At 43.6% G+C, this 27,540-nt stretch overlaps 1 protein-coding gene across 1 annotated transcript in view; it reads right to left on the reverse strand.

The window, feature by feature from the left end:
- Nell1 (neural EGFL like 1) overlaps positions 1-27,540 on the reverse strand; it is an 834,960-nt gene that overhangs the window by 599,522 nt on the left and 207,898 nt on the right. The window contains 2 exon segments of the mRNA XM_038313841.1: positions 5,088-5,170; positions 5,796-5,868. Of these exon segments, the coding sequence (XP_038169769.1) occupies positions 5,088-5,170; positions 5,796-5,868 (156 nt within the window).

Below are 27,540 nucleotides of genomic sequence, written 5' to 3' on the forward strand. Positions count from 1 at the left end.
ATGCTTCAAGTTCCCGATGCCTTGACTTCCCTGTTAGGGGTGGACTGTAACCTGGAACAAAGAGCCAAGTAAGTCCTAGCTCCCTTAAGTTGCTGTCATGAGGGTCTCTTATCTCAGAAACTAGAAACAGAACTAGGACATTATCCACTAAGGAAATGCAGAGAAACTACATTGAGATTATATCTCACCAGTCAGAAGGGCAGCTATCAAGACAGAAAATAAAAGCAGCTGCTGCTGAGGAGCAGACCAAGGAACCCTGAACACTGAGTAGGAACATACTCTAGACCAGCCACTATCGAAATCAGTATGGAAGTTCCTCAAGGTAGACCTACTGTGCGGGCCAGCTTCGCTACTTCTCAGGATTTACCCAAGTCTCCAGACAACACATCACAGAGATGCCTGTGCATCAACGTTAACTGCACCGCTGTTCATGTAGCTACGTTGCAAAGTAAACTGAGATGCCCAATAAGAGAAGAATGGATAAATAAAATGTGCACATACATCCCGTGGGATTCCTTCTTGCCATAAAGAAGAATGAAGTAATGTTGTTGGCAGAAAATGGATGCCACCGGAGATGGCCACCAAAGGAAATGAAGCCAGTCTCAGAAAGACAACAATTTTGGTTACTTTATGCTGTCATAAAGACCAGAACCAACAGCAACTTGAGAAGGAAAGGATATGTCTGCTGACAGTTTATTGTCTCTCATGAGAGGAAGTCAAGGCAAATTCGAAGCAGGACCCTGAAGGCAGGAACTGATACAGAGTCCATTGAGGAGTATGGCACACTCGCTTGCTCTCTTGGCTTGCTTAGTTTTCTTTCCTATACAACCCAGGACCACATACCGAGGGGTGGCATTACCCATATCCTGTCCTTGCTCTCCAGAAGGACTCTGCAATTTCTACTACAACACACACACACACACACACACACACACACACGTGTGTGTGTGTGTGTGTGTGTGTGTGTGTGTGTGTGTGAAAGCCCATATACAAAATGCCTTTTCAAGTCCTCTCTCTTCCGGCTGCAGATAGAAGTCCTGACGGCACCTAGGAGATGCTACCAGTATTTGAGATGACTCGCCACTGAGGTGTACATTTTCTTAGAGACAGCTGGTCCTCCCTGGTTTACCAGTATGAATAACAGCCAATAGAGCACCCTCTATCCTGCACTGAAGCTCATAGGCTGATGTAAGAAACAGTTATCTCTACAGATGGTGATGTGGCATCCAGAGAAGTTCAATGGCTTGTTCAAGACTAGGAACAGCTGAAACAAGGTCAAAAGCAGGCTCAGGATCAGATTATAAGGATTCCAAATCCCTGTCTCCATCTCTGCCCTGGGCTCTCTGATTAAATTTCTGTCTTAACCACAGCTGCTGAATAACCCAAACCTAGGTCCAATTCCATCCACTAACACTTGTCGCACTAGGCTTAGTTTTTGAAGGTAAACCCAGTAGATTTGATGCCGTTGAATTCTCTTTGCATCTTGGAGCTGTATTTAACTTCCAGTTGGCCTCACATCTCCAGACTCCATATCCATCAATCTGTCAAAAGAATAAATGATTTTTTCCACCAAGATGGTAGATAAGATGCCCTAAAGGACATCTCACTTGAATGAATAAAAATCCTGTAGACAACACATGAGTAAAAAAATCTCAACTTACCACAAATGTAGCTCAAAGGAGAGACACACAAGCTAAAGCAGGGTGACAATAAGGATCCCAGGTGACCAGCAAAGACCACAGCCAAGCTGTATCCTGAAGTTTCTGCTGAAGTACAGAGCCCTTGGGCTCCCATCGTGATGGTTACAAGGGGGAAAGGAGAATAGATAGACGATATAGTCTAAGATGTGGCCCTTAAGGAAACTCGTGTATAAAGGCAAGGCTCTGGAAGTGCAGAAAGAAACAAGCCTTCCACGGCAACAGAAAAGCCTTCCTGTTCAGACCTTCTCACTGGCAAGCGGGAGAAAACTTTGCCCTTGAATAATTCTTTACAAATTCTTCCCACAGACTTCATCCAGCCTGGCACAGGCTGGGTAGTAATTCCGTGAAGTCAGGTGGTAGAAGCAGAAGGGTCCTCACCATCTTTGCAGAGGCATACACAATGTCCACCCAGGGCTCGAAGAAGGAAAAGAAGCAGTTCAGAGGCAAAGGGTGAAGTAAAAGGTCTTATTCCTGCCCCAGACTTACTTCGCACTGGGTGACTGCAGGCTGTACGTGCACTCCCTACAGTGAATCTGGGAACTCAGGCATGGCTCAGTGAAGTGGCTCTCTTTTATTTCATCTTCCTCCTCCTTTCTGATGCCTTCACCCTCTTGCTAGCCACGTTATCACCCATCTCTTCCCCTCTTCCCATTTTATTGTGTTTTTCTTTACAACCTTTTTTTCTCCAACCATAAAGGTTCTGGGATATGACTGGACTTTTGAGATCCAAGAACCTGAGTCCTAGTCCTAGATCTGCCGTCTGTTATCTCAGGAAGAGTTAGGTACCCATTCTGATGCTCAGTCTTCCCCTCTGTAAAGTATGCTAATAAACTGAACTAAGCTCTCAGCATTATTTGGAGAATTGAAGGGATACCACACATAAAAGGTAAGCCTTGGACCACACACGTAGAAACTGCTCAACAAGTTTAGCTAATGAATGAGTTTCCATTTTTTTCTATATCAATGATTAAATTCTATAGGCCATATCTTGTCAGCCATTTATTTTTATATAGCCTGTAAGCTAAGGATGGTTTTCACACTTTTCAATGGTTATATTTTAGGTTATATATATATGATTATATCTTAAATAGAACAAGTATATACACAGTATCCTAAATTTTGCCTTTGACCTAGCAAAGCCCACAATTAGCTAGAGAAGTGTGTGTGTGTGTGTGTGTGTGTGTGTGTGTGTGTAGACCGTTTGGTGGTTTACATGCTTGCTATGCAAGCTTGAAGACCTGACTTCGTATCTCCATTGCCCAGGTAAAAAGCCATGTGTGCTTATAATATCAGCAATGGGGGTGCGGAGGATTTCTGGGCTCACTGGCCAACCAATAGGGTCAATTGGTGAGCTCCAGGTATATGAGAAACTCTGTCTCAGAAAGTGAGGTGGGAAGGGATATCTATGTATCCAGTTGCCATCCTAGATTCCCATAGTTTGCAAACAGTGCAGTGGAAATGGAAGAACTCTCCTGCAGAATTACACATCAATCTAGTTTAGAAGGAAGAGACGGATACATCTGCGAAGCGCCTAGGGAGTCGGTTTAGAAGGTGAATGAAACCATTTTCGGCTTGCAATTTCCCCCACAATTAAATGTCTTCCGCTTCACAAATGCCCATTTTACATAACAATGTTTGAAGGGTAGAGTTCATTGCGGCTCCTAGACAGTGCACAGCTCCAAAGAGAAAAATGGCATTGCCTCCTGGGGGAGAATGGGAAAGAAAAGAGCACAGTGGGAGCTGAGAATGGAGGCCAGTCATCACCTGAGGCTGAGTGGCATGTGTCTTGTATTAAAAAACCTGCTAGCATGCTAAAATATAATTACCAGTATTGAGATCAAGCTGCTGCAGACAATGTGACATAAAAGCTTCCACGCGCCACAAGCTGGGATGGCGAATAATTGCCTAGGATTCCCGTTTCCTCCACACTCTCAAGGTGAAAAGCTGATACTTTAGGCCTCCAGCCTCAGTCTCCATCTTCCTCCCTAGAATATCCTGTCTCTCTTTTCCAGACAAAGGAGGATTTAGCTTGGGGCACTGGGAAGACCGTTTAGTGGCTAACGTGCTTTCTGTGCAAGCTTGAGGACCTGACTCTGTATCTCCACTGGCCAGGTAAAAATCCATGTGTCTTGGTGTACCTGTCATATCAACCATAGGGATGCAGAAACAGGAGGATTTCTAGGCTCACTGGCCAACCAATACAGTCAATTGTTGAGCTCCAGGCAGTATGAAAAACTCTGTCGCCAAAGTGGGAAGTGGCTCAGGTGGATAGCAATATTGACTTCTGGCCTTGACACCTGTACATGGGTGCACACCACACACACACACACACACACACACACACACACACACACACACACACACAGCTTGAAGAAGATGTCTTGACCAAAAGTCTAGTCTGAGGTAGAAAAGTTGTCATGGCATGATCAATGGCTTACCCACCAATCCCTCCATTTCCCCATGCCACAGCTGAGGGCCAGCAGCCAGCAGCCATAGGTAGAATGGGACTAATACATCATTTTCACTGTTATTAAAGTTCTAGCTTTGGCAGAATATAACGCCTCTTGGGCCCAACCTAATTCTTCCTTTGCCCTAGGCCAGCATCCATGTCCAGGGCCGACCACTGCCAGAGCAACAGCATTTTCTGCTTTCTTTTCTTTTCTTTCTTAATTTCAGTGCCCTTTTCCACAAGGCTTTGGCTTCTCACTGAATTTATATGAAAGCTCCTAATTATTTACATTTGGGTCTCGGCTACCCAAGATGAACACTGATGAGGGATTGTTTTGTTCATCGTGTCCTTTTTGGGTCTGACAGGGTCCCAGGAAATTTCCAGAGCCACACAGAGGTCTGCTGTGTGAATGATGAAGCATGTGTTCTGCAGGAGACAACGGAAGGTATCTTTGCCCCTTCACTTATCTCGGAACCAATCTGAAAATGAGTCACATATTAGAAGCTTGATATAATGCCTCCGAATGACAGAAATCTGCCCACAGAAGCTCTTTCACCCTCCTGATTATTATCAATTACTCTTACATCCAAAATGCATTAGCTCACAAGCTGCAGTGACTCGGCCCATACATCAGCTCTCATTGTTACTGCTTCCATAGTCGCTGGGTAAATTCTCCTTTGTTCACAAGGAACCTACAGTGGTACAGACTGCTTTCTGCTTCCCGGCACTTCTGAAGAAAGCCATTGTGACACAGGCTAATCTTATCAAAGACCCCAATCGTTGTGCTTACTACAGGTAGTCCCACCTCAAGCCAAAAGCAAACTGTTTGCGGTCGCACTTCGCACAGGCCAAGCTAAAAGTGTTTCCACTAAAACACATCGCTCTGAATTCCAGACAGGACATACAGACGGAACATCGGAGGAAATGTAGACACCTACTTTTGCAGTCATCTTGGCCAAAAGCTCTTGCAAATCCATTATTCCTTGAACCAGGCTCAGGAAATCACTGCATGTTGGACAAGCTCGATAAAGAAAAGAGAAGGCATGTGTTCATCTTGTGCTCATACAGGAAAGGGAAATTCACAACGAGTTCTTTAACTACATGAGGGGCTTTGCTTTCTCGGAGTTAAAGTTTAAGGGAAACGACGGAGGACTTCTGGTCCTGCTACTGTTTCCCCCATTTTAATTAATAATAAAAAATGGGAAAGAAGAGGCAGTTAAGTGAAAAGAACGAGACATTTTTAAACTAAATCTCCATATGTGTCAAAAGATGACCGAGAAGAGGAAAATTTCCAAGAAGTAACTCACACCCAGGTCAAAAATCCTTTAAAAAATAGCTTTATGAGATACATGATTTTACATTAAACATGCATTTATATAGTTATATTAAATGTATCTTTTTGTTCTAACATACAGAACACACTGACTAATCCTTCCTTACCCTCACACTGTAATTTTGTAAATAACGCAAAATCCTTTTTCAAGTTTGAAAGACACCGTGACAACTATGACAGATAGTCCTTTTGCCGTTTCCATCCTCTCCAAAGTCAGTCTTACATAGTGGTCCATATCCTTCCAGATGTTTTTGTCTGACACCAGGAACAAGCAATGTGAGATTAAATTCAGAAATGCCTAAGCGCCACTTACTGCGATTTAGGTTGGGACACTGTGTGATGAACCCGTTCGGCATGAAGATGATCTTGCCATCTTGGATGATCCCCTGACAAAGAAGAGACAAGGAACAATGAGGATGACAGTTTCTGGTGGCCCTGTACAACCCCACATCCATGCAGACCAGATGGTGTTTCTCAAAGCTAGAACAAGTCAGCCTTGGCCAGCGCCATTCCATTGCTCCAAATTGCCCGTCTAGACAACCTTTGTACATTCAACTTGAGAAGGCCAGAGTTAACTCCATCTCGTCAATACCAGCAAGAACAACACCAAGGGTATGTTAGGAAGTATCTATAGTCATAGACTATCAAATTAGAAAGTCACTGTGGAACATAAAACCGTATTATATATTAATCAACCTGGATATTGAGTAATAGACTTATTTTTAATGGGAACAAATGCAATAGGATTCCTCATTTTTGCATATGCATGTATACAGGGCGTGTACATATGTGTATGCTGTCTGTTTGCATGTGGGCACAAGAGTTAGGGTGCACATGAATGTACATGTGTCCACATGAATGTAAAGGTCAGACATCTTCTTCACTCTGTATGTATTGAGGCAGGATTCGTCACTAGAGCCCTCTAGCTACTCTAGCTACTCTAGCTACCTGATTTGCTCTGGGCATCCCATCTACGCCTGTTGTGTACTAGGATGACAGGCCGGTGTCCCCACCTACCCTGCATTTACTAGGTGCTGGAGTGCCAGACTCCAGTCTTCAGGTTTGCACAACGAGTGTTTTACTGACAGAGACATACTCCCAATCCCAATAAACACTTCTATTGATTCATTTAGTTAAGGAAATAAAATTAGGTTCCAAAGAAAAATTAAGCAACAGTTTTCATTTTTCAACTAACTGAACAACACCGAGTCTTTGCTGGAGTCTTAAAACTTGATCAACATCTCTAAGGAGAAAGGGCTGCTTCAACACTAAGTTCAGTCTGGAAGAAAAGACCAAATTTACAACAGTCATTGGGGACTGATCTCTCAATGAAAACATTGGCTTGGCTTTGGGATTTTTCAAGTTAAATTTAAGATTCTGTTTTTAGAGGGTTTTTTTTTTTCTTTAGATCTACTGGAAGAGATAGAAGAGAACAGATGGTAGAGGCGGACACTGTTTCAGAATATTGAGCTTCATCTATAAATAAAATATAGGCTTAAGATAGTATGCAAGTCTTTGGAGAGACTCACATTTAACATTTATATGCATGCCTTCTAAACGAGGCAATCAGCATGTGCTGCTCTCTTCTTACCATTTCAATATAAAATTTAATTGTTAATATTAATAGAAATAACAGGATCAGGGCAGATCAACAGCACAACTCTACACTTTTCCCAACCTCATTGTCCTTGGGCAAAAAGCAGTGCTTATGATCACAAAGGGACATGGCTTCACCATGGGAGAGGAGCCTGCCACTGCTCCCCACTATTAATTCATAATCTCACGCAGTGACTAATGCAACCTGAATCAGCTTCTCTTAGATACTAAGATGTGTCATTTTTCAGAGGCAAACAGTTCCTTCAAAAGGCAGGACAACTTTCAAGTACATTGCACTTGAAAAAAAAAATCTGTCTGGCAGTGGTGGTGTACACCTTTAAACCTAGCACTCGGGAGGGAGGCAGAGGCAGGCAGATCTCTGTGAGTTGGAGCCCAACCTGAACTACAGAGTGAGCACCAGGATAGTCAGAGCTGTTACACAGGGAAATCCTGTCTTGAAACAGATAGATAGATAGATAGATAGATAGATAGATAGATAGATAGATAGATAGATAGATAGATAGATAGATAGATGAAAGATAGATAGATGATGAGAGAGACAGAGAGAGAGAGAGAGAGAGAGAGAGAGAGAGAGAGAGAGAGAGAGAGAGAGAGAGAGAGAGAGAGAGAGAAGTCAGGGTGAGTCAAGTTCTAGATCTTGACTCTAGCTTACTGGGTGGACTGCACAAGAAGAAAGCAACCTTCTCTGAGCATCAGTCATCTGGAAGGGAGATGCTGCATCTAAAAGCTAAAAATTCCTCTAGTAAGACTTGGGTCAACTTAACAGGCATCTGAATCTACAGTGTTACCTATGAGACCTCTTGTTTTCTAATTGCTTTTCCATTTATGTCTATAGTGTGTGTGCTAAAATTTATGCTTATATAGAAAAAACTATTGATTTCCATTAAAGAACAGACCACCACTGAAAATTAAATGCCATGCTAGGAAACATCTGTCTATAAGAAACCTGAACAAGACTGTGTGGGGGAAGAGGGCAGCGTCTAAGTGGAGGATGGGACAACAGAGGATAATGAAGCTGTTGAGCATTCTCTCATGTGCAGAACCTCTGTGTGAGAGATGTCATAGCCCGAGAGGGTCACATGTGCGGTGAAGAAGGAAACTGCAGGAGAGAGACAGTAGGGGACAATAGAGGAAGATGGGGAAAACAGGGACAAATACAGTAGAAAGTATAACATAACTTAAAATACAAAGCAAAAATATAATATTAAATATATTTCTTTTTTAACAAAGAAAATACCTATGTAATCAAGAAGATGTTAGCTAGATTTAGAATTATCAGCCACCTTGGTTTGCCCAATATGTAGAGGTTTTTGTTTATTAATTACAAGGAATAGCTTATTGCTAGAACAAAGAAACTCCTATGCAAACCAGAAGTACTGGTCAACCTTGGTGATAGAGAGGTGTGCAGAAGACACCTATGTGCCAGGAGAAGACCATCTCTACCACTCCTGTCAGAAGATGCTGGATAACCCATGGGAAGAATTCTTAGAAACGTGATTTATAGAAATTATCCCTCTCCCACAGAATGGAAAATCACCTTGAAAAGATGAGACATCAATTGGCCTAATAACAATCTAGGGCATAATAGCCTCCCTTGGCCTGCTTTGAAGTGATTTTACTCATTTTAGATTTAAAAAATAAGTTACAATTTACTTCCTACTACCCTTCCTTGCTTCTGTTTTTTTTTTTTTCTTTTTGATCCTGATCTCTGGCACGTGTGTGTGTGTGTGTGTGTGTGTGTGTGTGTGTGTCACAGATCATTAGGTAAAGGTCAATGATGCTGACTTGAAAAAAACTGAAATAAGAGCTGACAGCTTTCCAATGCTCATTAACACAAAAACCCAAAGCTCTTGGTATTTTTTTTTCTGCGAAAAAGTCATAGGGGTCAGCCCACACGTGGATATGAAAACTTGTTCTTGCCGCATAAATCAAGATGTTAACTTGATGCAGAATGGATAGAGATCGATGCTGGGTTGAAAGAAAGCTGGAGATAAGACATCAATACCAACTGCAACTCATGAGAAGGTGGACGCAATGTGCATAACCCACAGAAGAATGGGTGTGATTGTGTGTGCGTGCCACACAAATGTGGATACGAATGTCCATGTGCCCCCACAGAAGTGAAGGGAAGAATATGCTTGTGAACCACAAATGTGTGTGCACATGTGTGTGTAACTGATATAAATATGGGAGTAAATGTGCATGTGGCCCATAAAAATGTTGCAATAAACACACATGTAACCCATAGAAGTATGAGTAGTGTACGCATGCTGGTTTGTGTGTGTGTGCGTGTGTGTGTGTGTGTGTGTGTGTGTGTGTGTGTGTGTGTGTGTGTGACTGACAGAAATCTGGATGTAAGCATGCACACTTGGGACCCAAGGAGTGTTGGCATCCCACCTCCTCCCCAAAGTGAGAACCAGAAGTTCCTGCGTTGGCTCACCATGTTGGTCATGCAATGACTAGACATTGGTGACATAGGACTGGACTCTCTTAGTCTGCTTTGGTGCTGTGGTAAACATTCTGAGGGAAGAATAGGCTTATTTCTCTTAAATAAGCCCTTCACATTTGTCCATCATCAAGGGAAGCCAAAGCAGGACCCTGGAGGCAAGAACTGAAGCAGAGATCATGGGGAAAAGCTGCTTACTGGCTTCTTCCCTGTCTTGCTCAGTCTGCTTTTTCATATAGCCCGGACCCACCCGCCTAGGGATGGTATAGCCTACAAGGCACTGGGCCTTCTACATTAATTAATAAGCAAATTTAAAAGTCTCACACACATGCCCAGCAGCACAAACTGATGTAGGTAACTCCTCAATTGAGATTTTGTTTTCCCAGGTCACTCTGGTTTGTATTAAGTTGAAGAAAACTAACCAGAACATTTGACTCCTTCTTAACTTAACATACACAGAGACCACCTTTGAATAGCAGCCTTTTCCTTCTTGCATGTCCCCTTTCTGTGTGTTACTATCGTAATAAAAACACAGTTCAACTTCAAAAGTCCTACAAACCTTTAAATTTTTCTTAAGTTTAAAAGTTCGATGACTTTTAAAGACCAAAGACTCTTATTTGTTGTTTCTGCTAAAATAAGCATTAAGCTGGATACTTTGTTCCATAATGGAAGAACTTGGATATAAAAACAAGAATTCTTAAGGAAAATGAGAGTCAGCATTGTAGCTCCAAATCCTGTATCTCAATGTCTGACATCTGAAACTCACCCACAGCTTCCTGGCCTCCAAAGGGCCTTGGTAGCTCAAATCCTCCAGCTCTGCTATCTGCAGCATACACAGCTTGTCTTGTAGGCTGATTCCACTACACACCTACCATGTCCTTGGTGACTGACCCAGGGTCTTGTCATCAACTCTATGCTAGGCTCACGACTGGAAGTGAAACTGTGTCTTCACTGATAGCCTGTCCTGTCTTCTCATAGCGACAGGCCTCAGCTTCTCTCCGCGATCCATTCAATCTTTGGGTCTCAACTGCTTCTGAAGCTGCACTTTCACAGATGGCCTCTCTTTGTGGACATTCCAATGCTGCCTCAGAGTAGCAAGCTTTAGCAACTTTCCATGATCACTTCAACCCTACAGCTTTCATGCTACCAAAATCACCAAGTTTGTCTGCCAGATTGAGTTACACAGCCTTGCCCCCCTCTTGACTACACCTTCTGTGTGCTGACCTTGAGGAAGCACTCAAGAATTCTCAGAAGATTCCTACTCAGTAAAGCTCATCTCTTGATAATCACAGATGGTTTCTCAGCCCCAGTTAACCAGTATCTTTTGTCCTAATAAAGCAAAGCTTTCATTTCCAGTGGTCCTTTCTTTTCCTTACAAAATTTATTGTGGTTATAGTTTATAAACACCTATTTCAAATATACTTTACTTGGAATATAATTACATCATTTACCCCTTTATTAATCCCAGAGATGGGAAGAGAAAGACCGCCACCCCAAATCATCATGGCCAAATTAATTAAAGTAAGCTTTTTTATTTCTATATATGAGCTACCTCCCCTCTAAGTTGGTGTTCAGGAAGTCAGCTGTGGATGTGAAGAAGACAAAATTTTTAAAGCTCAGAGGTAGGAGGTTTCCAAATGGGGGATTTGGTAAGCAAAATAGGAAGGGTTACAGGAGCAAAACATAACCATAACAAGTTAGTCATAATAACCTCCTGAAACAAAGACATTACGAAAGGATTGAAAGGTGGTCATAACAAGGTAGTCATAACAACAGGTCATCACAACAAGGTAATCATAACAACCTTTTGAAACAAAGGTAGGGCTGAAAAATGGTTATGATAACTTCTTGAAACAAAAACATGGTTGCCATTTTCAGGAACAGATAATACAGAACAATATGTAGCTAAGGTTATAGGTTAGGCATAGCCCAATCCTTAAGAAACAGAGGCTTAATGATAAACAGGAATAAACCTATATTTGGCTTTACCATAAGATGACTTTCAAGCCTAAGATGGAGCTGGAGCTAGATTTGTTCATCACCTCCCTTTCTTCCATCCAACCTCTCCTATGCCCCCTTCTTACCTCCTTCTCAAATTAATGACTTTTTTTAATGTCAAACTTAACATTAAAATGGCCCTGATCAAGTCTCAAACACCCCTCTGCAATTTTACAACCCAGGCCTCCATTGTCTGCATTATGTCAGTATTCTTAGCAAGCTTCTGTAGAACAGCCTAGTAAGCTTGATAGATTTGCTATCAAGATTTCTTTAATAGATTTTCTAGTCCAAAGCTTCAAAATCCTTCCACAGTCCTCCCCAAACCAACATGATCAGGCCCACCACAGCAATACCCTACTCTCTGGTACCAATTTCTGTTCTGATTTGCTTTCTGTTGCAGTGATAAAACACAGGCAACAAACAATTCAGGATGAAAAAGGATTATTTGGCTTATAGGTTAGAGTATATCTTCAAGAGAAGCCAAGGCAGGAACTAAAACAAAGACCATGAATGATGGAGGATTCTCATTGGCTAATAAACAAACTGCCTTGGCCAGCCCTTAGGTGGGTGGAGTAGACAGAACAGGAAGAAGGAAGTGAGGTGGATAGCTCAGTCAGATGCCATGCCTTTCCTAAGTGAGATAGACTGCCATGCCTCTCCTCAGGGAGACAGATGTGATTAAGCCAGCCGCCAGGTCAGACATGCTGAATCTTTCCGGGTAAAACACCATTCATGGTGTTACACAGATTATTAGATATGGGTTAAAGCAAGATGTGAGAAGTTAGCCAATAAGAAGCTGAACCTAGGCCTCGGTCTCCCTTGTTGGGAGAGAGCGTGTGAGCTCGGCAGCTTCACCACGTTGAGTGAGGGATTGCTCGTCACAGACAGGAGGAATGGTGGGCCAAGTTACAGTAGTTCAGTAAAATAGAAGAGCTGGATCTGTGGGATGAAGCTGACTTGATCATGGTGAATTTTTAAAAAAGTGTTCTTGGGCCTTTGTCTGAGAGCTGCTTGGCCTGCAAGGGGACCTGAAAGTCTGCAGGAGGATCCATCGTTCTTTGGGGTGAGTGAGGAGTGAGTGCCCGAACCTCGGCAGCTGCCCGGTGAGGGACCACCGACTCTCCACAACTCCCCCTGCCACCAGCACACTTCCTGCTCTTCCTGCAGGGGTTATTCTCCCCGGATACTGCCTCTCTCTTCCTGTCCCTTCCCAGCTTGCACCCAGAATCCTCCCCCCCTCCCCCTGCCTCATCCTCCCGTCTTTGGGGCCACAAAATCCCACAGCTCAGCCTGTTTGGGCTCTGGGGACCTGGAATTGAGTGCACCCAGGCCGGTGGGAGGTCCCCTCCTTCATTTGACTGCCCGGAGCAAGGTAGGCCTTTGTCTGAGAGCTGCTTGGCCTGCAAGGGGACCTGAAAATCTGCAGGAGGATCCATCGTTCTTTGGGGTGAGTGAGGAGTGAGTGCCCGAACCGCGGCAGCTGCCCGGAGAGGGACCACCGACTCTCCACAACCCCCCCTGCCACCAGCACACTTCCTGCTCTTCCTGCAGGGGTTATTCTCCCCGGATACTGCCTCTCTCTCCCTGTCCCTTCCCAGCTTGCACCCAGAATCCTCCCCCCCCTCCCCCTTCCTCATCCTCCCGTCTTTGGGGCCACAAAATCCCACAGCTCAGCCTGTTTGGGCTCTGGGGACCTGGAATTGAGTGCACCCAGGCCGGTGGGAGGTCCCCTCCTTCATTTGACTGCCCGGAGCAAGGTAGGCCTTTGTCTGAGAGCTGCTTGGCCTGCAAGGGGACCTGAAAGTCTGCAGGAGGATCCATCGTTCTTTGGGGTGAGTGAGGAGTGAGTGCCCGAACCTCGGCAGCTGCCCGGTGAGGGGCCACCGACTCTCCACAACTCCCCCTGCCACCAGCACACTTCCTGCTCTTCCTGCAGGGGTTATTCTCCCCGGATACCGCCTCTCTCTCCCTGTCCCTTCCCAGCTTGCACCCAGAATCCTCCCCCCCCTCCCCCTTCCTCATCCTCCCGTCTTTGGGGCCACAAAATCCCACAGCTCAGCCTGTTTGGGCTCTGGGGACCTGGAATTGAGTGCTCCCAGGCCGGTGGGAGGTCCCCTCCTTCATTTGACTGCCCGGAGCAAGGTAGGCCTTTGTCTGAGAGCTGCTTGGCCTGCAAGGGGACCTCACAGTCTGCAGAAGGATCCATCATTCTTTGGGGAAGAGATGGGCAGGCGCCAATGCAGGAGCTCCTCCAACAACATGAAAGGCAACATGACATCACCACAAGCCAGACATCCCGAAACAACAAGAATTGAACACCCTACCCCAGAAGATATAGAAGAAACCGACATTAAACAGTACTTTATAAAAATAATAGAGGACCTTAAACAGGAGGTAAAAAACTGCCATAAAGAAATGGAGATGACAAACAAAAAGGTAGACGAAATAAATAAATCTCTCAAAGATACCCAAGAAAAACAAGAAAAACAAGAAAAAGCAATCAAACAGGTAAGGGAAACAGTACAAGACCTGATAAATGAAATGGAGGTATTGAAGAAAACACAATCTGAGGGACGACTGGAAATGGAAACTCTGAGTAAACGAACAGAAACTTCAGAGACAAGTATTTCCAACCGAATACAAGAGATGGAAGAAAGAATCTCGGACTCTGAAGATACTATAGAAGAAATAAACTCACAGATTAAAGAACTAAACAAATCTAACAAATTCTTAACACAAAACATTCAGGAAATCTGGGACACCATGAAAAGACCAAACCTAAGAATAATTGGGGTAGAAGAAGGAGAAGAATTACAACTCAAAGGCCCAGAAAACATATTCAACAAAATTATAGAAGAAAACTTCCCCAACCTAAAGAAGGATGTTCCTATGAAGGTACAAGAAGCCTACAGAACACCAAATAGACTGGATCAAAAGAAAGCATCCCCACGCCATATAATAATCAAAACACAAAACATACAGAATAAAGAACAGATATTAAGAGCTGCAAAGGAAAAAGGTCAAGTAACATATAAAGGGAAACCTATCAGAATTACACCTGATTTCTCAATGGAAACCATGAAAGCCAGAAGAGCTTGGATAGATGTGCTACAGACACTTAGGGAACATGGATGCAAGCCTAGACTATTATACCCAGCAAAGCTTGCATTCACCATTGATGGAGAAAACAAGATATTCCAGGACAAAAACAGATTTAAACAATACGCAGCCACAAATCCAGCCTTGCAGAAAGTAATAGAAGGAAAATCACAAACCAAGGAGTCCAACAACGCCGACAATAACTCAGGCATCTAGCGACCCTTCACCAGCACAACTAGAAGAAGGGAAACACACAAACTCTACTACTAAAAATGACTGAAGTTAACAACCACTGGTCATTAATATCACTTAATATCAATGGACTCAATTCACCTATAAAAAGGCACAGGCTAAGAGACTGGATACGAAAACAGAATCCAACATTTTGCTGTTTACAAGAAACACACCTCAACCACAAAGACAGGCACCTACTCAGAGTAAAGGGTTGGGAAAAGGTTTATCAAGCAAATGGCCCTAAGAAACAAGCGGGTGTGGCCATACTAATTTCCAACAAAGTTGACTTCAAACTAAAATCAATCAGAAGAGATGGAAAGGGACACTTTATACTCATAACAGGAAAAATCCTTCAGAATGAAGTCTCAATCCTGAATATCTATGCCCCTAATATAAAAGCTCCCACTTATGTAAAAGAAACACTTCTAGAACTCAAGGCAGCCATCAAACCACACACACTAATAGTTGGAGACTTCAACACTCCTCTCTCACCAATGGACAGGTCAATCAGACAGAAACCTAACAGAGAATTGAAAGACTTAATGGAGGTAATGAACCAAATGGACTTAACAGACATCTATAGAACATTCCACCCAAATAGGAAAGAATATACCTTCTTCTCTGCGGCTCATGGAACCTTTTCGAAAATTGACCATATACTTGGTAACAAAGCAAACTTCCACAGTTACAAAAAAATATTAGTAACCACCTGTGTCTTATCGGATCACCATGGATTAAAATTAGAATTCAACAACAATGCTACCCCCAGAAGGCCCACAAACTCATGGAAACTGAACAGTCAACTACTGACCCACACCTGGGTCAAGGAAGAAATAAAGAAAGAAATTAAAGTCTTTCTTGAATTTAATGAAAACAAAGACACAACATACTCAAACCTATGGGACACAATGAAGCAGTGCTAAGAGGAAAGTTCATAGCACTAAGTGCCCACTTAAAGAAAACGGAGAAAGCACTCATTGGTGACTTAACAGCACACCTGAAAGCTCTGGAAAAAAAGAAGCAGACTCACCTAGGAGAAGTAGAAGACTGGAAATAATCAAACTGAGGGCAGAAATCAACAAAATAGAAACACAGAAAACAATCCAAAGAATCAATGAAACAAGAAGCTGGTTCTTGGAGAAAATCAACAAGATTGACAAACCCTTAGCCAATCTAATCAAACGGCAGAGGGAGAACACGCAAATTAACAAGATCAGAAATGAAAAGGGGGACATAACCACAGACACAGAGGAAATTCAGAAAATCATTAGATCTTACTACAAAAGCCTGTATGCCACAAAATTGGAAAATGTAAAAGAAATGGACAGTTTTTTAGATAAATACCATATACCAAAGTTAAACCAGGACCAGGTAAATGCTCTAAATCGTCCTGTTAGTCGCGAAGAATTAGAAACTGTTATCAGAAACCTCCCTACCAAAAAGAGCCCAGGACCAGATGGTTTCAATGCGGAATTCTACCAGAACTTCCAAGAAGACCTAATACCTATACTCCTTAAGGTATTTCATAATATAGAAACACAAGAGTCACTGCCAAATTCCTTCTATGAAGCTACAGTTACCCTGATACCTAAACCACACAAAGACTCAACCAAGAAAGAGAATTACAGGCCAATCTCACTCATGAACATGGACGCAAAAATTCTCAATAAAATACTGGCAAACCGAATCCAAGAACACATTAGAAAAATTATCCATTACGATCAAGTAGGCTTCATCCCAGAGATGCAGGGCTGGTTCAACATACGAAAATCTATTAATGTAATCCATCATATAAACAAACTGAAGGAAAAAAACCATATGGTCATCTCATTAGATGCTGAAAAAGCATTTGACAAAATTCAGCACCCTTTTATGATAAAGGTCTTGGAGAGATTAGGGATACAAGGGTCATTCCTAAATATAATAAAAGCTATTTACAGCAAACCGACAGCTAACATCAAATTAAACGGAGAGAAACTCAAGGCTATCCCACTAAATTCAGGAACACGACAAGGCTGTCCACTCTCTCCTTATCTCTTCAATATAGTGCTTGAAGTTCTAGCAATAGCAATAAGACAACATAAGGGAATCAAGGGGATCCAATTTGGAAAGGAAGAAGTTAAACTTTCATTATTTGCAGATGATATGATAGTTTACATAAGCGACCCCAAAAACTCCACCAAAGAACTCCTACAGCTGATAAACTCCTTCAGTAACGTGGCAGGATACAAGATCAACTCCAAAAAATCAGTCGCCCTCCTATACACAAAGGATAAGGAAGCAGAGAGGGAAATCAGAGAAGTATCACCTTTCACAATAGCCACAAATAGCATAAGATATCTGGGAGTATCGCTAACCAAGGAAGTGAAGGATTTATATGACAAGAACTTTAAGTCTTTGAAGAAAGAAATTGAAGAGGATACCAGTAAATGGAAGGATCTCCCCTGCTCGTGGATTGGGAGGATCAACATAGTAAAAATGGCAATTCTACCAAAAGCAATCTATAGATTCAATGCAATCCCAATCAAGGTCCCATTAAAATTCTTCACAGAGATTGAGAAGACAATAATCAACTTTATATGGAAAAACAAGAAACCCAGGATAGCCAAAAAAATCTTATACAATAAAGGTACTTCTGGAGGCATTACCATCCCTGACTTCAAACTCTATTACAGAGCTACAGTATTGAAAACGGCTTGGTATTGGCATAAGAACAGAGAAGTTGACCAATGGAATCGTATAGAAGACCCGGATCTTAAACCACAAACCTATGAACACCTGATTTTTGATAAAGGAGCCAAAAGTACACAATGGAAAAAAGAGGGCATCTTCAACAAATGGTGCTGGCATAACTGGATGTCAACCTGTAGAAGAATGAAAGTAGATCCATATCTATCACCATGCACAAAACTCAAGTCCAAATGGATTAAAGACCTCAATATTAATTTGAACACATTGAGATTGATAGAGGAGAAAGTGGGAAGTACTCTACAACAAATGGGCACAGGGAACCGTTTCCTATGCATAACCCCAGCTGCACAGACTTTAAGGGCAACATTGAATAAATGGGACCTCCTGAAGTTGAGCAGCTTCTGTAAAGCAAAGGACATTGTCACTAAGACACAAAGGCAGCCTACTGACTGGGAAAAGATCTTCACCAACCCTGCAACTGACAAAGGTCTGATCTCTAAAATATATAAGGAACTCAAGAGACTAGACGGTAAAATGCCAATTAACCCAATTAAAAAATGGGGCGATGAACTGAACAGAGAATTCTCAACAGAAGAAGTTCGAATGGCCAAAAGACACTTAAGGTCATGCTCAACCTCCCTAGCTATCAGGGAAATGCAAATCAAAACAACTTTGAGATATCATCTCACACCTGTCAGATTGGCTAAAATCCAAAACACCAATAATAACCTTTGCTGGAGAGGTTGTGGGGTAAGGGGCACACTCATCCATTGCTGGTGGGAATGCAAACTTGTGCAACCACTTTGGAAAGCAGTGTGGCGGTTTCTCAGGAAATTCGGGATCAACCTACCCCAGGACCCAGCAATTCCACTATTGGGAATCTACCCAAGAGATGCCCAATCATACAACAAAAGCATATGCTCATCTATGTTCATAGCAGCATTATTTGTAATAGCCAGATCCTGGAGACAGCCTAGATGCCCTTCAGTGGAAGAATGGATGAAGAAACTGTGGAATATATACATGCTAGAATACTACTCAGCGGTAAAAAACAATGACATCTTGAATTTTGCAGGCAAATGGATGGAAATAGAAAACACTATTCTGAGTGAGGTAACCCAGACCCATAAAGATGAACATGGGATGTACTCACTCATATTCGGTTTCTAGCCATGATTATAGGACATCGAGCCTATAAGTTTGGGATCCTTGAGAAGATAATAAGAAGAACCTCCACCTGACGATAGATGAAGAAAATGACAGAGCCCCACCTTGGAGCACCGGACTGAGCTCCCAAGGTCCTGATGAGGAGCAGAAGGAGAGAGAACATGAGAAAGAAAGTCAGGACCGTGAGGGAACCTCCAGCTGGCGACAGATGGGGAAGGTGACTGAGCCCCACATTGGAGCACTGGACTGAGCTCCCAAGGTCCCGATGAGGAGCAGAAGGAGCGAGAACATGAGGGAGAAAGTCAGGAACGAGAGGAGTGCGTTCACTCATGGAGACGGTGGGACAGAACTAATGGGAGATCACCAACTCCAGTTGGAATGGGACTGATGGATCATGCGACCAAACCCGTCTCTCTGAGTGTGGCCAACAGAGGGGGCTGACTGAGAAGCAAAGGACAATGGCTCTGGGCTCTGATTCTTCTTCATGGACGGGCTCTGTGGGAGCCTTCTCAGCTTGGTCGATCACCTTCCTGGACCTGGGGGGAGTTGGGAGGACCTTGGTCTTAGCATAGAGTGGGGAACCCTGATGGCTCCTTGGCCTTGAGAGGGAGGGAGGGGATGTATGGGTGGAGGGGAGGGGAGGGAAGGAGGAGAAGGAGGGGAGAGAAAGGGGAGAAGGAGGGGAGGGAGGGGGGAGGAGGAGGGAAGGAGATGGAAATTTTTAAATATAAAAAAAAATAAACCATGAGAAAAAAAAAAAAAAAAAAAGAAGCTGAACCTAATGGGCCAGGCAGTGTTTAAATGAATACAGTTTGTGTGTTGTTATTTCGGGGCATAAACTAGCCGGTGGCCCAGAGCAGGGCAGCGGGAACACAGCCCGCAGCTCATTTACTACACATGAAGAAATGCTGTTTCCCTGGCTTTCTCAGCTACCTACCTGACTAGGCATAGCACCAACCAGAGTGGGCTGAACCTCTGACATCAAGCACTGATAAGTAAAATGCCCTACAGACATGCCCATAGACCCATCAGATGGCGGCAACTCCCCAATGGAAGCTCCCTCTTCCCAGGTGAGTCTATGGTGTCAAGCTGACAAAAATTAACCAACACAAACACAGGATGAACATTTGCTATGCTAAAAATAATTAAATTAAATTTAGGATTTTAAACCACTAAGTTTTATAAATATGAAGGTAAGGTACAAAGTATCTCCCTCAACCTTATTCTTCTACATAAAAATTTATCTGTGAGGATTTCTTTTTTTTTTATTAAAAATTTCCACCTCCTCCCTGCCTCCCATTTCCCTCCCCCTCCCCCCACTCCCCTCCGCCTCCCTCTCCAGTCCGAAGAGCAGTAAGGGTTCCCTGCCCTGTGGGAAGTCCAAGGTCGTCCCCCACTCCATCCAGGTCTAGGAAGGTAAGCATCCAAATGGGCTAGTCCCCCCCCCAACTGTGAGGATTTCCACAGACAAAAAGGAGTCTTCCAGTATGGCAACTTCTCTCAAAGAGAAGAGATAGGGGTAAAAGACTGAATTCCCTTATTCCTCCTACTTCATCTTTAACTGCATGCATACCCTTCTGAAACTTGCAATGTCCTGAAACTACAATGGGCCTATGTTCTTCTCAGCGGCCCTCTGGATCTGAGCTAGTGGGCCTCAGCTGGCCTCCTCACCTGTGTTTTATTTCATATCATTTATCCTGTCAGATTTTCTCAAACTTCAACCTCCTTAATTCTGAAATACATTGAGTATCTACTAAACGTTCTCCGTTCCAGGCCAACACTGCTAGCCTTCAGTTTAGTTGGGTTGGAAGAGCTAGGAATCTGCATTTCAGGACTCTGCATTTTCAAAAGCTGCTCCAGACCAACCTAGAACAGCTTGGTCTGCTGTCAGTTATTTTCTTTCGGAGCAAGAAGGTTTATTTGCCAAAAATTCAGTGTTGAGAGAGTAACAGCTAACACCTCCAAATGGGCAGTTCACTGACTTGGTACTGAATAAAAACTGGTTGGGTTGCTAGAAACACACACTGAGGACAAGACCAAGAGCACACATCCTAGTGGCCTCTGGTCTTCCTCTGTCTTAGAGTTTGCATTGTCAGCAAAGGGAACAATCTAAGAGTCCCAAATTCCTGAAGCCTGGAGGTTGCACAATATTGGACCATATTTTTCTGAGAGGTTTGGATCAGACAGAGCACTCATTTTTAATCGAAAGTCACACATCGGACGTCTCAAGATAGGGAGCAGAGCACCAGGTACCCTCTGGAGAAGCTTCTGCGGTGGTTTTGCTACTCACAAGGAGCACTGAACCGGGGTCAAAAACCTGCTTGGGTCACCTGTAAGAAACTCACGGCTCTGATTCTGTTAATAGCTTTCCTACTGGCCGCCTGCATCCTAAACCAACAGTGCACTTGGGTGCCTCATGATGACAAAGCTTAAAATATATAAATACCTGTGGCAGATTGAATGTAAGGGACCGCCATAAGCTCACAGGGAATGGCATTATGAGGAGGTGTGGCTTTTTTTATGGAGTAGATAAGGCCTTGTTGAAGGAAGTATGTTACTGTGGGATAGGCTTTGAGGTCTCCTTTGCTCAAGCTTCAAGGTCTCCTTTGTGACACTCAGACTACTTCCTGTTTCCTGTGGGTCAAGCCGTAGGCCTCTCAGCTCCTTCTCCAGCACCATGTCTGCCTGCAGGCTGTCATGTGCCACCACAATGTTAAGGACTAAACCTCTAAAACTGTAAGCCACCCAGTTAAATGTTTTCCTTTATAAGAATTGCCATAGTCGAGGTGTCTCTTCACAGCGATAGAAACCCTAATTAAGAAAATAACCTAGGGCAGCCCCACGGTTGCATTGCCAAACAAGACACTGAAGTCAAGCGCTCCTCTTGCTGAAATGATTACAGCTTGTCTTTATTGCCCAGTGTCTAGCAAGTCATTTATTTGCACTGGATGCCAACCGTTTGCTGAAGCAGTTTTAAACAAAGAACAAGAAGAGCTGCTCGTAGGTAGCCTGAGGTCATGCACACACCACCATCGCATTTATATTGCTAATTTGCTCGTTGTCCCTGGAGCTCCACCTCGGGAGGATGTGAACCGCAAGTGGACGCCTACAGTGCAGAGTTCACACGATCTATCGATCTATCGCTGTTGGTCGGGGTGGAAGGCAGAGAGGGAATCCATTCTCCCCCTTTCCTTTAATCCACCTGTTGCTAGCTCTACCTCCTGCAGAGGGCATGCCACGAAGATGAAAATAAATTCCCACCAAGAAGTGGTCCATTTGGATTTTTAATGCTTGTGAAACTGACTTCCATTATTTCCAACATTTTTTTTTTTTGCTGTTCAGTAAGAAAAATAGGAAGACATAATAAAGAAATGAGAAAATGATGCCATTAAGATCCTCTTACATAGAGCATAACCAAGATTACCAAACCCTCCTAGACACTCAGCACTCTCTAACACAAAGGAAAGATGCTTTAAGGCTAAACAAATGCTAATTCTTTTTAACGCTCTTATTTCCCTGCAGATCTCTGTTTACACTGAAGAAACTGATTCTGGGTTTTTTGTTTTTTGGGGGTTTTTTTGTTTTTTGTATGCTAAAAACACTGAAACAAATTGCTTTGAAGGGAGAGGAGAGGCGGTGGGAGCGCTTCCTGCCAGGCGTGTAAATATACGAATGAAGATGTGTTCTGTTTATTAGCTGGCAGAGACCCCAGCTCTGACAACAGGATCCTGGAAAGGAAGAGCTGGCGAGGAGCATTTTCAAGATGCAACCCATCGCCCGTCTCTGCCCTGAAGACAGTGAGTAAAATATCCCAGCTTGCACAAACCCAAGAAAGACACTTGTCGACTTTCATTACGATCCATAAAAGCTGTCAGCTCATTAGCATATCATTAGCTGCCCTGCTGCTTCCAGAGTCTTAATGCAGAGAAATATTAATCTATAATCGCATACGTTTTCCAGGGCTGCGGTTCCAGCTTTCCGCATGAAAGGGAAGCAGGAGTGAAGTACGGGAGGAATCCAATCCAGCTTCTCTCACTTCGTGCCTATAAACATATGTTTACCATCTGCGGGACGATGGGAGCAGCTGAGGTGAGAACGCCACAGCTGCCGGGGGAAGGGAAAGAGTTGTCATCAAGCTGACTTTGTAGTGACAGCTCAGCTGCTAAAGGAGAGGGAGATGATCAGGTAAGAGAAAGCATTGCAGGGCTGAGGACATCTTTAATAGAGGGCTTGCCTACCATGCATGAAGCTCTGGTGGAACCCCGGACACCACGTTTACAACTGGCTTGGTAGGGTATGTTCAGAATCCCGGAATTTAGAGAGGATCAGAAGTTCAGTGCCATCCAGCTCAGATTACATGAGACCCTTAAAGGGGTTTAAATGAAATAAAAGGGGAAAGGAGGGCCTATCAGGGAGAGGGAGAGAGAGAGAGAGAGAGAGAGAGAGAGAGAGAGAGGAGAGAGAGAGGAGAGAGAGAGGAGAGAGAGGGAGGGAGGGAGGGAGGGAGGGAGGAGGAGGGAGGGAGGGAGGGAGGGAGGGAGGGAGGGAGAGAGGGAGGGAGGGAGGGAGAGAGGGAGGGAGAGAAAGAGAGAGAGCAGCCTTGACCTTGGCACAATCGGGTAGGGATCCTCCTGGGGACCTATGCTATTTAGAAGCTGCCAGAACATCCAGTTCCTTATCTCTTTACCCTTCCTCTTTTAGATCTTTTGAGAAGAGGCAGCCCAGGCTGGTTTCAGGCTCCCCACAGCCAACTGAGCATGACCTTAAACTTCTGATCCTCCTGCACCCACCTCTCAAGCCCTGAAATTAGAGGTTTATGCTAGAGATTGAATCCAGGGCCCTGTGTATATGAGGCAAGCTTCCTACTTACTAAGCTATATCCCCAACTCCTACCATCAACTCTGAAGCATTCCAAACACACTGCACTTCCTCTAGGTATCGTCATTTTTAATACTCTGAAATAAGAGCACAAACAGCTAAAATACAAGACAGGAAAATTGAGTGGGTAGTCAACCATCCCAGGAATAAAAGCTGTGATAATCACATCTCTCTCTACTAGATAGCTATTTCCTCAGAAAGATGTTTTTCTGAGGTACAGAAATTCCCAGGTTTGGTGTAGGTTTCACAGGAGACTTATCTGTGGTGTAGAGACTTGTGTACCCCTCACCAAGGCCATGCCTCCTCCTGTGCTCCTTAATCTTTAACACACTGTCTATGACGATCCACCAGGGCTTGACACGTGAGATGCTCTTGCTTTACTTTGCCTAGGAAGCAACTCATTAATATTTAAAAATAGAGAATAATATTATTTTAGCCTGAAACATATCACACACATTTAACTCCGGAGCAATAAACCAGGTGTGTGTCTTGGGCCCGGGAGGCAGAATCGCAAGCCTGAATGTGCAAAGCCCTAAGATGTGCTGACTCTCAGGATGTGGCTGCCTCCTCTTCAGGCAGAGTTTCGCAGCACTGAATTAGTTAGTTGAGAGGTAATTTCTGTACTGAGACACTGACATATTCCCTGTACCCAGGACATCATAGTTCTTCACCAGATGGCCAGGAGCATTGTCTGGTTCCCTGAATTCTGAGGAGATTAGATTTGAGGCCCCTGTGAGCATCACCCTGAATAACCAGTCATACTACCGCTGGAAGGCAAGGAGAACCATCCTGCTGCCCAGGGAAATGGGCTACGTGGAACAGTCAGCCTCTTCTGTCTCCTTCCCCAAGAATCAACTATTATCTACCCCTGGGAATCCAGAATAAAGTAATGGGCCTGGTCACATCCATGACATATGAGATGTCTTTGTAATCAAGAACGAAGGTATGTGTGCTACCCCATCATCATTAAAAATGAAGATTTTTAATAAATACCTGTTGGATGAATGATCAGACTGTGGGGGAAGAAAAACCCCAGGCTTAAATATCATTTCCATCACTTATGAGCTGGGTAGGGTTGACAGATCGCTTAATCTCTTAGAGTCCCATTGACTTAGCTGTACAATGGAGATAATAGTCACTACCTCATTAGGATTCTCTGGATGTGAGGTGTAATTAGCTTAAGTAATGATGAAGAGCAGAAGTCTGGAGCCTCAAAAGCATTCACTTATTGGTTCTCTTATCCGCATCCCCCAACCTACATCTGAAGCAAAACAACTGTCCAGGCTCAGAACCCTACCATCCTTTCTCCTGTTCTCTCTGTATCCTGTACCCACTTCGCGTCCTCTCTATATCTTTCTGTTTCCTCTTAGTATCTTCTCTGTGTTCTGTCCATGTCCTCTTTGTGCCCCCTCCATGCACGGAAGCATTCCTCCTGTCTAGAGACTCATATGTTCCAAGGCTAGATGGGGCCAATGGTTCTCTCAGTCCTATTCCTAATAGAGGTTTCCTTAAGTGTGTATGTAAGTGTGTATGTAAGTGTGTATATAAGTGTGTATGTAAGTGTGTATGTAAGAGGGCATGTCACTGCTACAATGTGGAGTGGAGCAAATCACAGAGGACACACAAGAGACAAGGTGTACTGTCTGCAATGCAGCCTCTTACCTTCCAGGTAGCTTTAGTGCATATACACATTCAGCCTGCATTACCTCTATGACAGACTTAGTTATCACTTTACAGGGGAAATGTCTATAATAGCTAATATTGGATGTCAACCTGACTGCATCTGGAATCAATGAAAACCCAAGATGTTGAGAACTCCTGTGAGGGATTTCCTTAATCGGATGATTTGAAGCAGAATAACCCATCCTGATTCTGAATGGCACCTTCTGGTGGCAACCCAGATACAAGGGTGTGGAGGAAAGAAATCTCCTTTTTATCCTGCTTGCATTCACTCTCGCTGGCTAATCCATCTGTTTGGCTGCTCCAGCATTCCAGCCCTACTATCAGAACCAATTTCTTCAGGATGCCCACACAGACTGACGACCAGCAGCTTCCCAGGAATCCTCCAGGCCTCCAGGGACAGATCAGGACTGTGGAGACATCCAACACAAGGATGAGCAGCTACCAGAGTCTTGGCATCTCCAGTATGAAGGGACATTGTTAAACTACCCAGACTACATGCTGGGAGCCAGTTTAATAAATCCCCATTTATACATATTCATTCTATTTAAGTGCTGTACCTTAGAGAACGCCGGATAATCCACGGTCCAATTCCTAATCTCTGCACTCACTCATTTTTAAGACTGCAGAAAGTCCCTAACTTTTGACAGCTTAACTTTTAATTTTTGAAATTTGCAACAGTGTGAAAGCAATACATATTCAATAGAAACCGTACTTCAAATTTTGAGTTTTTGTCTTTTTATTGGCTCTGGGTATATGGTAAAACAATGTCAAAACTGTCAGAATTGAAAGAGACTCCGTCAGCCAAGCTCTAATGAAAATGGAGCCTGGACAAGGCACGGATGGTATGCACACATACTGCCGGGTAACAAGACTACCACAAAGGACTCACCCAAAGATCCATCCTCTTAACAAACACAAACAAATGGCTAGTACTAAACACTACTCCTCTGATCAGCCGTTCACTCAATACAGACCAAACCACGCCCGGATAATCGAATCTTACAGCCAGACATAGTGGCTTCCAAACTATAACTTTTTAAAATCCCACTTCTTCTCTCCTCACCATGGAGATGAGCTTGGTCAGCCATGACACTCATCCCCCTACTGCAGCCCCTGTCACCTGTACATGAACTGTTTACTGTAGGGTACTGGCCTCGGACACTAGCTCATGTTGACAGTCTGCCTCCAAGAGCCACGGCTACAAGATCAAGAAGAAAAAGAACCAGCAATGCAATATGCGATGGTTTTTGGTATGCGACTCATACTAACTGTAATTTTTTAGCTGTTTGTTTGTTTGTTTGTTTGTTTGTTTGTGTCAAGGCCTCACATAGCTCAGACTGGATCTGAACTTGCTATCTAGCTGAGACTAGCCTTGAACTCCTGGCCCTCTTGCCTCGACCTCCCAACTCTTGGAATGACAGGCATGTGCCACTATGCCTCAAGATCTAAAAATATTCGACTTAATATGTTTTCAACTTTTAATAGGTCTATTGGATGTAACCCAAATAGACCTATATTGTTTAGATACAATATTGTTTAGAACCCCTATATTGATAGCTAAACACTTTCTAAACAATATAGAGATAGGTTCTGAGCCTGGCACGGCTTACAATCTGGAAAGCAAGAGCAAAGCAATAAACACACAATGATACCAGAGAACAATTACACAATTTTTAAGTCTCCTGTTTTAAAAATTTCTAAGTACTCAAAGATAGCAACAAGCCTTAAGTCAATCATGGAGCCCTGCTAAATACAGCCATATATTAGGACTACAGGCGATAACTGTCTATGAAGCCAGCCTTCCCTATACTTTCAGACTAGTGAATGTGACAAAACAGAGATATTCAGTGAGAAAGGATGAGAGAATGTAGACGCTCCTTATCCTGCACCCATACGTCCCAGACTGATGTCATGAACCTCACATCTAGGAGAGAGGCCCGTGTAGAAGGAACGGCGGGGCTGTGTCCCGTCACCCGGCTAGCTTTACCCAAAATAATTACACGGAAACTGTATTCTTTTAAATACTGCCTGGCCCCTGGCCCGTTATCTGTAGCTTCTTATTGGTTGATTCTCATATCTTGCTTTAACCCATATTTAGTAATTTATATAGCACCACGAGGTGGATCACTTACCAGGAGAGATCCTAACCTGCGTCCATCTCGGAGAGGAGAGGCATGGTGACTCACTATGGTGACTGCTGAAGCGTCTCCCCTCTCTTTCCCACAGTTCTGTTCTGTCTACTCCG

The sequence above is a fragment of the Arvicola amphibius genome, chromosome 12, assembly GCF_903992535.2.
Source record: "Arvicola amphibius chromosome 12, mArvAmp1.2, whole genome shotgun sequence".
Taxonomy (NCBI): domain Eukaryota; kingdom Metazoa; phylum Chordata; class Mammalia; order Rodentia; family Cricetidae; genus Arvicola; species Arvicola amphibius.